This window comes from Sciurus vulgaris (genome assembly GCF_902686455.1).
Source record: "Sciurus vulgaris genome assembly, chromosome: 2".
NCBI classification, from domain to species: Eukaryota; Metazoa; Chordata; class Mammalia; order Rodentia; family Sciuridae; genus Sciurus; species Sciurus vulgaris.
In genome coordinates, this window is record NC_136462.1 from 82,304,950 (window position 1) to 82,316,565 (window position 11,616).

Here is an 11,616-nt window from a genome sequence, read left to right on the forward strand (position 1 = left end):
GACAATACCTGTTAGTATCACGGATTCTGACTCTTCATCATGTTCTATCCAAAGGTGGTTCAAAACCAGCTCTTATAATCAAAGCAATGGATGGACTGAATGGCTCTGTGGTTTCTGAGTTTGTGCTGCTGGGACTCTCAGGTTCTTGGGAAACTAAAGTTACTCTCACACTGACATTCTCCTTGCTCTACTTAGGGATCATCCTAGGAAATCTCTTCATTGTCTTTTTGGTAATTGCTGATTCTCACTTACATTCTCCTATGTACTTCCTGCTGGCCAATCTGTCCTTCAATGATGTGTGGGTTTCCTCTACCACAGTTCCCAAGATGATCTTCGATCTTTTAAGTGAACACAAAGTAATTTCCTTCCAAGGTTGTATGATACAGATCTGTTTCATCCACATCATGGGAGGAGTGGAGATGGTGCTGCTCATGGCCATGGCATTTGACAGGTATGCAGCCATCTGTAAGCCTCTCCACTACTTGACCATTATGAACTCCAAAAGATGTATTTTATTTGTAGTCATCGGCTGGGTAACAGGAGTAATCCATGCGATGTCTCAGTTTTCTTTTGTTATGAACTTGCCTTTTTGTGGTCCTAATACAATAGACAGCTTTTACTGTGACTTCCCCAGAGTCATACAGCTTGCCTGCTCAGATGCAGCCAAGTTTGAGTATGTCGTTGCTGCCAACAGTGGCTTCATGAGCATGGGCACCTTCTTCCTGCTCCTCCTTTCCTATGTCTTCATTCTGGTCACTGTCTGGAAACGTTCCTCAGGGGACTTATCCAAGGCTCTTGTCACGTTATCTGCTCACATCACTGTGGTGGTTCTTTTTTTCACTCCATGCATGTTTCTCTACGTGTGGCCTTTCCCCAGATCATCAGTTGACAAATACCTGTTCATTGCTGACTTTGCTATCACTCCTGCCTTGAATCCTGTCATCTATACATTGAGAAACAAAGATATAAAGATATCAATACAAAGACTGAACAAAAAAGGTCATTACAACAGATTTTGCTGACCAAGTCTATTTTTAGAGCTCTAAAACCCACCTGAACATCTGGCATTTAATATGGCCAGCTGAACCTGGCATCTACCTCACTGAACATATGTCTCCTCCTCCACAGAAGTTTTACTCATTGCTTTTACTACCATTGGAAATGTGAATCCACCATGATATGGTGTTCTTTAGGGACAGATGTAATAGATACAAGCCAGTTGTATGATTTAACTTGTGATTACTTGATCACTAGAAAGGATGTAATGACATTTCTTCTGTTTCCCATAAGGTTCACAAGTAAAATTGCTTTTTTGAATAAGGAATTATCAATCAAATGTTTACATACTTAGGATTAGTAGCTCTACTTAATTATTAGGGTTGGGTTCCTTCAGAAGAATACCTAAATATGAACTGGAACACTAATATTTGGAAGAATCAGTGGGGAGGTGATTCCAAGAAAGCTACTTGACCCTCTAAGAGATTATACAAACCCTGTGATTTAAGATTGTCTCAATGGAAGGGAACAGCATCTGAAATATTGTTTCACTTTTAATGATACTTTCATTCCTTGGCATTCCCAGTCTGTGTTACTGATAATATTCTGGGCATTTTAGGAAGCCAGTACAAGCTGTCAGGTACACTTTCTGGTACTTATACTAAGAACCATCAATAATTTAAGAATAAAAAAATTTTTTTTATTTTAAAAAACCTTCATAATATTGATTTGTTACTTACAAAAGTGCCAAACATTTTCATCTTAACTTTGTAATATTAACTGATATGTAGCATAGAAAATTATACTCCCTAAAAGCTTCTCTGTTTCTCTACTTTGCACATGTCTCACAAAAACCAGCCCCTATGAGAGGCCATTCACCCACAGGCAAGTTCAGCAAGTCAAAGAACTGTATATGACTTCAGCTACCATAAATGGCCATCATCTACCATCAAAATAAGTCATGTGACTTCTTCTGTGACAGCAATTAGCATCTTAGTTATACACCAAGATAGAGCTTGATTGTTTTTACTCACACACAAAAGATCAAATAACCCATAGATTATTTTTAAATTTTGAAAAGCCTCCAATTCTAGACATCATAAGGAACTCCCTTTGCATGTTTGCTTCTGAATTTGAGAAAAGACATGAAATCAGATAAGTGATGTCAACCTAGGGAAGTTATAAAGTTTGGGAAAACTCTGTGCCAAGGGACACAGTATGAATTGCTCATCTAGGCAACATGTTCACCCACAACCCAGAACTCTAGAAGTTCCCACCCCAGAGGCTACTCTCTGCAGTACACATACTCCACACTGTTGATAATGCTCTCAATGAACATGGCGCAAACAGAAGCTGTTGCTTTCTTCACTGGTTCACAAATGTATTTCAGACCCAGACTAGAACTTATAGTCAGCATTATCCATGGAAAATAATCTGATCATATATAATGATGCTACTATGTATTTTACAGGCTATAATAATATCTTAATGTCTCCCTTAATTTCCTTCTCTCTCACATTTAAACCAAATCTCAAATGAGTTTGATGTCATCTTTTCAAATACACCCCCTGGGAGACACTGGAAGTTCTACAGAATTTTCAGAATCATTGAAGTTTTCCTCTAAAATAATTACTGGTCTTCCTGGACCTCTACAGCCAAACAATATCTGCACCAAATGAGATGCTTACTCCTACACAATTCCAGAGAAACCTTGAGGACAAAATTCTGCTCAGTCTATTCTCAAATCATGACCCACAGTTCCAGATTAAGGGATGTCTCTGGAAAGAGACATACAATGATAAATAAAAGATATTTCTAAAAAGTATATGGTTGATAACATCATTGGTTCCAAAGTATTTTTGTCAAGAATCTGAAAGATACTGAAGGAGGAAAGTCTCTAAAATGCTACAAAAACCAGTTATTTGCCCTGAAAAGAAAAAGATCACTAGAACAGACTCAGGGTGGCACCTTAGCAGTAGGAGTCATAGCCCCTTAGATGTGCACCTCAGTCAAGTTCAACTCTGATACTTCCAACAAGTTACGCTCCCAGAAATGCAACCTATCTACAATGACATCCATTCTATGGGGTTATTGTGAATATTAGGTCACACAACGTGAGTGGAAGCTCCTTGCCTGTGAAGTATATTCAGGTTCTTTGGTTTTTCATTTTAAGCTTCACATGTTTACATTCTGTCCTTAAGGAGAGTTCTTCCTTGAAGTATTTGATAATAAAAAAATAACACTACAAACATGAAAATTTAACTTTTCTATCTTCAGCATCTCTTTTTAATAGAGGAATCATGATAGAACCTTTCTCCTGGCCGTTAATATGAATTAAATTTTATAGCATCATAAATATTCAGCCAATTATAAATCAACATAAAGTATGAGTGACACCTCTCAGAGGGGTGAAGGTGAGAAAACAGGCCTGGGCAGTGGGATTATCCACAGTGCTCAGGGTCTCTGTCACCTGATGTGTCCTGTTGGGAGTAGGCTGTGTTGCATGACCATGCTTATTAAATTCCTTTTTCTTCTCTCAAACAAACAAATAAACAAACAAAAAAGATTCTCTAAAGAACAATTCTTCAACATGTAATATTATCTAATTCTGGTCTCATGGTGTAAACTTTGCCAAATCTCAGTTGTTTCTGACAGAAGGATTCTAGTTTGGTGTTATGGTTAATCTAGGGCAATTAAGAAAAATCTTTTAAAGAATGGTGCCCTTCAACAGATTAATGGATGAAGAGTATTACACAGCCATTAAGAAGAATGACTTTATGACATTTGCAAGTCAATGAATGAATCTGGAGACTATCATGATAAGTGAAATAAGCCAGTCCACAAAAGCCAAAGGCCAAATGTTTTCACTGATATGTGGAAGCATACCCACAATAATTGAGGAGAGAGGAAGAATAAAAGTTCAGAGGATTAAACAAAGGGGATTGAAAGGAAGGGGTGGGGATAATGAAGCAGGCCAGAGACCCCCATCTACGAAAGATATTATCTCTGTTTTCTTGGTAAAGACTTATAAGATCCCTGTAGAGTCTCAAAAAGCACTTTCTGAGAACTCGAAGAAAGAAAAAAAATATTTTTTTCCCACTGAGTATAAAGTTCAAAGAAAGAAAAAAATATTTCCTCCCACTAAGTATAAAGTTCAAAGAATTTCTAGACTCTTGGTCCAGAGGAGAATTTCAGGCACGAACCACACTCTGGACCTGACTGCAGCCAATAATCCTGCTTCCTGCTAATTCCTCAGCTGTCCAGGCTCTTCTGTCCTACATCAATAGGAACAGGAAAGACAATAGAATGAATCCAAATAATTTTCCTATGTACTTATATGAATACACCGTAGTGACTCCCACAATTGTGCACATCACAAGAATGGGATCCTAATTAGAATAAGATATATTCCATTCTTATATAATTTTATTAAAATAAATTCTACCTCACATGTAACTAAAAAGGACCAATAAAATAAAAAGAATATTTGTGTCCATTGTTCACTGTAGCAATATTCAAAATAGCTATGATATAGAATCAACCTAAGTGTCCATCAATGGATCAAGAAGTAAAGAAAATGTGCTGTGCATATAATATAGAATATTATGCATCTTTAGAAGAAGGCATTATGTTTTGAATCTAAAAAGTCCCCCAAACTCTTTTGTGTTAAGGGCTTGGTCCTCAATGCAACAAGGTTCAGAGGTGGGGCTGGAGGTAAATAATTAGATCAAGAGAGCTTGGGCCTCATAAGTGGATTAATCCATTGTGGCTGAATGGACTACCAGGAGGTTATGGAAAACTGCAGGCAGGAGGAGTATGATGAGAGGAAGCCAGTCTCTGGGAGTGTGCCAGTGGGGACTATATCTTCTCCCTGACCCCTTATTCCTTCTCTCTTAGTTTCCTGGTTGCCAACAAATGAGCAGCTTTCCTCTGCCACACCCTTCTGCCTTGATGTTCTATCTCACCTCATGCCTAAAGCAATGGAGGCAGCTGACCATGGACTGGAATCACAGTGACAAACAGCTGACTAACACAGAAGATATAATGTCTTTTAATACCATATGGATGAAACTGAAGGACATTAGGATAAATGAAATGAACCAGACTTGGACTTAAAAATATTGTATGATCTTACTCATGTGCTAAAACTTAATAAAAATTAATAAATAGAAACAGGAGAACTACAGTAAACAGGGCAGAGTGGGGGAAGAACTAGGGAAATGTGGGTAGGTCAGAATTCAAATAAGAAAAATTAGAGAGCATGAGTAAATCAGGACATGTACTAAAGTAAATAATGTTAATGAATGTAGAAAATTTGAAAAGATTGTAGGTGCTCTGATCAGAAATACACAAACACACACAAAGTGTCTATGCGAAGTAATGGATATGCTTATTTCCTTGACAATAAAACATTTACTATGTATATGTACATCAAAACATCATATTGTATATCTCAAGCATATACCACAAAAATGCATTTATTTTTAAAAGGCACAATTTAGAGAACAAAGATCAGATCCTCGTTTGAGTCAAGACTGTGGTGTTTGGTTCACTGAAGGTACCACAGTCAGGACTCTGGTGTTCGATCCGCTAAAGGTACCACAGGTGCATTTGGACTGTGATAAGACTGTGGCATATTTGGATTGTGTTATGGTATCAAATTGTAAATGTGTAACAGCTGTAGAGCTTCAGATTTTAAAACTTTTAATTTCATTAAAAAAACTATTTCATAATTAAAAATTTTAAAGTATAATACAAAGCATTCATAGAATGAAAGGACTTACTTTATGGATCACTCAGTTTGTATTGCTTTTTCAAGATTTGTAGAAATCATATATGTCCTGCAACTCCTCAAAACCAACAACCTTCCCCAGATGCTAACTCTCATGGGTCTTCTACTTCACAGCTGTGTAACATGGACCAGGCGCATAGTCTCTTTTATGTTGTTTTCTTATCTGTAAATGAATCTAAGTAGCCATGATTAAGTTAGGTAGGGCCAGAAAGGTGTTTGAAGTTACCTAGGTAAACAAACCTTGGAATTTTAAGTTCTGAGACTGAGATGTATGGACTCTATACCTTTGTCACGATAATGGATGTTAGAGCAAACCAGTTCATGTAACTTATTGGATACATGAAAATGAAAGAGGTAAAGAAAACCTCTAATGGAGACTAAGAAACTTGTAAAGAGGTAGGAGATGCACAAAGGACAGAAAGGGATGTGAGGAAAGAAGCAAATAAGGACACTACAATCATAGCCACATCTTATTAATTAAAAATAAAACATCAATCAGGCGTGCTGGCACACGTCTGTAATCCCAGCAGCTAGAGAGACTGAGGCAGGGGGCAAGTTGAAAACCAGCCTCAGCAATTTAGTGAGGCCCTAAGCAATTTAGTGAGATCCTGCCTCAAAATAATTTTTTTTAAAAAAGTGGGACTGGGGATGTGGCTCTGTGGTTAAGCACTGGGTTCAATTCCCAGTATCAAAATAAAAAAATAAAATAAAATAAAAATAAAAATGTCAAACAAGAAAAATACAAAGAAATGAAAAAAAATCTCCTAAGATATATATGTGTATAGTAGTTCCACTTGAACCACATGGGATAAGATCCTGAAGCACAGTGATGTCTGAAAGTGCACATTGAACCAAATCCCATACATACCTTTTTTCCTATGCATACATACTATTGCTATAGTTGGAACTTAAGTGTCCCCACAAAACTCTATTTGATAAAAACTTCCTCCAGCCCCATGACATTGTACAGAAGTGGAACATTTCAGAAGCACATCCTCAACAGTTGGAGAGGTCTTCCAGTCACTGGGGGTGTGCCCTTGAAGGGATTACTGTGAACCCAGAGCCTCCTTTCTCTCTTTAACTTTCCAGTCATGAGGTGAGCAGTTTTGCTGAGTCATCCATTACGTTCATCCACTATGAAATTAAATTCATAGTAGGCACACAGTAGTAAAAGTTATAATAATAAAATGAAATAGTAAAAATAAGATACTATAATAAAGAGTTTTAAAAATGTGATCTCTCTCTTTTTCAAAGTGTCTTATTTCATTCAGCTCACTGTTCTTCTTTCAAAATGAGGTTGACATTGGGTAACTGACTGTGATTGTGAAATCACAGAAGGGGGAAATCCTTATACAGGGGAATACTGCACGTGCATCCCTCACTGTGTGTATATGAACACCAATGGAAGTGTGCCCTCCATGCTTGGTAGATACGCATCCAAGAGTGAATAAAAGTGGAAGAGGAGAAATGAAGTGGAACTTTAATATTGACTACAAATGTCTCTAATGAATTGTATGAACCTTATAAAATTATAATGAATCCATATTATTTTTAATATTATAATACAGTAGAGGGTGACCTTCCATTTCCTTTCATCATTGAGAGAAATGCACAGAGTATGGTTTCTCAATCAAACTGTGAATTTCAGACCTCTGAGAATGATGAGACCCAATTCCTCCTCTGACTCACAGGTAGCCCAAGTCCAGGTGAGCCCTCAGGTCATGAGCACAAAGACAGCATGATGATGCTGAGCTGGCCAGCACTGCTCTCTGCAGAACTCTAACCTTCAGCTGCTTCCAGAACACACACCTAGGTTCAAACATGTCACACCACAGACACACAACAAAGAGATGAGTGTCACATCCTCCTACATACACCAGAGAATTAGATTCTAAACACATTTTGCTGTCTGAACAAACTTTTGATTTTGTTTGACTAGAGTAACTCAGATCTAGCACAGATGGTTTCATATCCCTTGAGGACCATCCTGAGAGAAAGTAGGTGGCAAAGGATCCCCATGAGAAAGAGAGGGAGAGTCTTTCTGATCATGGGTCTACTTAAAACACGCAGCTGAAGTTTCCTCAGAGAGTCCCCTCTACATGGAGTGCCACAGTGAGGAAGAGACGTTTTCACCGAAATTTCTCACTGCAGAAAACAAACTGGACTTCATGTCAGACTTAAGGCAGAATCCAAAGTAATTCATCAACAAGAAGGACCCGATTTCAGAGGTGATTCCTGTAGATAAGAACATCACAAACTTCTGATCTTGGCCCATTCACTTTTCATCCCATCCATGCTTTTATGAAGCATTTTTTCAAGATACTAACGGATTTTAGCATTCTTGATGTGTTATTTACCTGTAGTTGCTGAAAGTGCTACTCCTAAAATAATTTCTTCTGAATTCAAGTCGTGCTGATGGCCTCTTAGGATTTTAGTGATATGCTCAGGTATTTGCAGAATATTCTTGTGATAGACCCACGAAAGGCTTTCAGCAGGAAAACCTAGTGATGAGATTTGACTTTACATAGACAAATCTGAAAACAGAATAGAATGGGCAGAACATGTGGATGAAAGAGGTAGGAGCCTTTTCAATTCTCAAGATTGGGAAAATGGGTAAACTTAAAGCCAAAAAAATATATATATATATAACAGTGGAAATGAAAGGGAGACAACAAATTGAGAGATATTAAAAATAATTGTGCACCTATAAAAAGTACACATCTGGAAGAATGGTAAATAAATTTATGAGACCCTGGGATTAGATTCTAAGACTGCAAATTCAGATTTCTTGAGTTTCAGTTAACTTGATGGTTGAAGTGGAACTTGCGTGTGGGCATCCTGCATACATCTTTAAATATATTACTCTGGTTTCCAAAGATAAAGTTATAAATCTAAAATTTTATACATAAGTACTATTGAAAGATAAAGCTATAGATCAAAAATTGGATACATGAGTACTATTGAAAATGGGTAATCCAATAAATAAAACAAATTGGATGTGCTTGAGTCACACCAAAATTAAGGGTGAGTGGAGGAAAATGACTGAAAATGGATTATTATATAAAATATTCAGAATTCAAGATTTCCTCTCAACCAATAATTCATAAGTGAAATATGGATCATTGTGTTTTATTGAATTAATAAAAATTGAGGATTACCAAAGAAGGGCTAGGTAGAAAAAGTAATGAATAGAGAGGACCCAAATTTCAGATTCTTTGAATAACGGTTTACTATATTTGAAAGCAAAAGGACACAAAGCTCAAGGAATTTTAATGCAAGTATATTTGGGCAAGTTCCAGGTGTACCTGAAGGGGCTATCCTTACCTGCACAGTCATGGTCCAGAGCATGGATTATGGAGTTCCACTACTGGGGATATAAGTCCACATTCTGACACTTCAATGCTCTGTGTCTAAGTTTATTCATTTGTATAATGAGCCTAACTCAAAGCATGAATTGTGAATTTTGGGTGATTTTAAAAGAAAAAGTAAGTGATTGGTAAAAATCTCTGCATGCGGGAACTTCATAAATTATGTTATCTGTAAAGACCATTGTTTAAACATATTTTTTATTTACTATGAGGTGTAAATACAAATTTATTTACAAATTCTTATATATAAATAAAAATTTGCAAGGTTTTATTTACAAATAAGTAGTTGAATGTTGATGGCCATGCACAACTGTGATTAAAATGTTTCATGTGAATAATATTCATTCTGAACACCTGACCTCCATGGTAATGAGCAAACAAAACTGACACAGAAGCTGAAATAAAGTGAAATGAGATTACAATCTCAGTCTAAATCTGTCTTTTCACTGGAGAAAATAGAAATCCATCAAAAAAATTACAATACTCAACCAATTATAACATACAAATACTTTCTGTCAACTGATGTATTAGGCTAGATAAACACTACGAAAGATGTCACAGTAAATATCCAGAAATTCTTGAGAGGGAAAAGAAAGTGTAAAAAAGACAAAACAAATGTGGGTTTGTGGAATAAAAGGAAAGATATCCATTTTTCTGCATATCTTACAAAATTTCTTCCTCTTTTTACAAAATCACTCTCCTCTTCATTATCTAGCTCTTTGATTTATATGTTCTTTGAGTCAATTCAATGATTTTAAGCTAAGACTTTCTGACCCAAGAAAGGAGTAGCAGCATAAATGAGGAATGCACAGAGTCAGCAGCTCAGATTCTGATTCTTCATCATGTTCTATCCACAGGGTTCAAAACCAGCTCTTATGACCACAGCAATGGATGGACTGAATGGCTCTGTGGTTTCTGAGTTTGTGCTGCTGGGACTCTCAGGTTCTTGGGAAACTAACGTTACTCTCACATTGACATTCTCCTTGCTCTACTTAGGGATCATCCTGGGAAATCTCTTCATTGTCTTTTTGGTAATTGTTGATTCTCACTTACATTCTCCTATGTACTTCCTGCTGGCCAACCTGTCCTTCAATGATGTGGGACTTTCCTCCACCACAGTTCCCAGGATGATCAGTGACCTGTTAAAGGAACATAGAGTAATTTCCTTCCAAAGCTGTATGATACAGACATGCTTCATCCACGCCTTGGGAGGAACAGAAATGGTGCTGCTCATAACCATGGCATTTGACAGGTATGCAGCCATTTGTAAGCCTCTCCACTACTTGACCATTATGAGCCCCAAAACATGTGTTCTGTTGATAGTCATGAGCTGGGTAATGGGAGTGATCCATGCTATGGCTCAATTTTTGTTTGTTATAAACTTGCCTTTTTGTGGTCCTAATGAAATAGACAGCTTTTGTTGTGACTTTCCTAGGATCATACAGCTTGCCTGCTCAGATGCAGCCAAGTTTGAGTTTGTTGTAACTGCCAACAGCGGCCTTATAACCATAGGCACCTTTTTCTTGCTTCTCCTTTCCTATGTCTTCATTCTGGTCACTGTCTGGAAACGTTCCTCTGGGGACTTATCCAAGGCTCTTGGCACACTCTCAGCTCACATCACTGTGGTGGTTCTATTTTTCACTCCATGCATATTTATCTATTTGTGGCCTTTCCCCACATCATCAGTTGACAAATACATGTTTATTGTTGACTTTGCTATCACCCCTGCCTTGAATCCTGTCATCTACACATTGAGAAACAAAGATATAAAGTTAGCAATACAAAGACTGAGCAAACGGGGTCATCATGACAGATTCTGCAGACTAGTCTATTGTTGAGAGCTCAGGAACTACTTTGACCTGTGTGTTGGACACCTCCACATTGGCATCTGGTCTTTAATGTGCTCAATTGAAAGTGGCATCTGCCTTGCTGGCCTGCTCCTATTCATGCTAGGGAGTACGTCTGTTCCTCCTGTAAAGAATTTACTCAGTGCTTTCTGCTAAATCAGAAATGAGGCTACCGAATTAAAGAACTTTCGTTTTTCATTTGTTTGTTTCTTTGTTTCTTTGTTTTAGGACACAGAAACAATGAATATAAACAAGGTCATATAATATAACTTGTAATCACTTGATCATAGAATATAATGAAATCCCCTCTGATTCCCACAGAGTTTGCAAGTAACTTCAAACTTAAATTGTTGAATGTCAGGAAATATCACAATGACTAATTACATAGGTGGGACTAGTAGATCTATTTAGTTAATAGATCAATTCCCTCCAAATGAAACTGAAGACAAAATGTTTTTCAAAGTTACCTCTTTCTTTTTCTTTCATTATTAATTAAGCACATTACATAATGTAATAAGTGCCTACAAAACCAGCTCCAAAACAATATTGAGGGTTTGACAATAAATAACTTTCAACTATCACCTTCACCTCACTATTTGGCTATTTCCTTGCT

The 11,616-nt window shown here is 37.2% G+C and overlaps 2 protein-coding genes across 2 annotated transcripts; both read left to right on the forward strand.

Moving 5' to 3' along the window:
• LOC306653402 (olfactory receptor 4F21-like) lies at nucleotides 1-1,022 on the forward strand (the record flags this gene model as incomplete). Its single annotated transcript, XM_079126408.1, has 1 exon — nucleotides 1-1,022. Exon 1 carries the CDS (start codon nucleotides 87-89, stop codon nucleotides 1,020-1,022), a length of 936 nt encoding a protein of 311 aa, XP_078982534.1. The 5' UTR covers nucleotides 1-86.
• Nucleotides 1,023-10,031: 9,009 nt separating this feature from the next.
• LOC306653674 (olfactory receptor 4F15-like) lies at nucleotides 10,032-10,994 on the forward strand (the record flags this gene model as incomplete). The annotated part of the gene is made up of 1 exon (XM_079126676.1): nucleotides 10,032-10,994. One exon carries the CDS (start codon nucleotides 10,032-10,034, stop codon nucleotides 10,992-10,994), a length of 963 nt encoding a protein of 320 aa, XP_078982802.1.
• Between the last annotated feature and the right edge of the window lie 622 nt (nucleotides 10,995-11,616).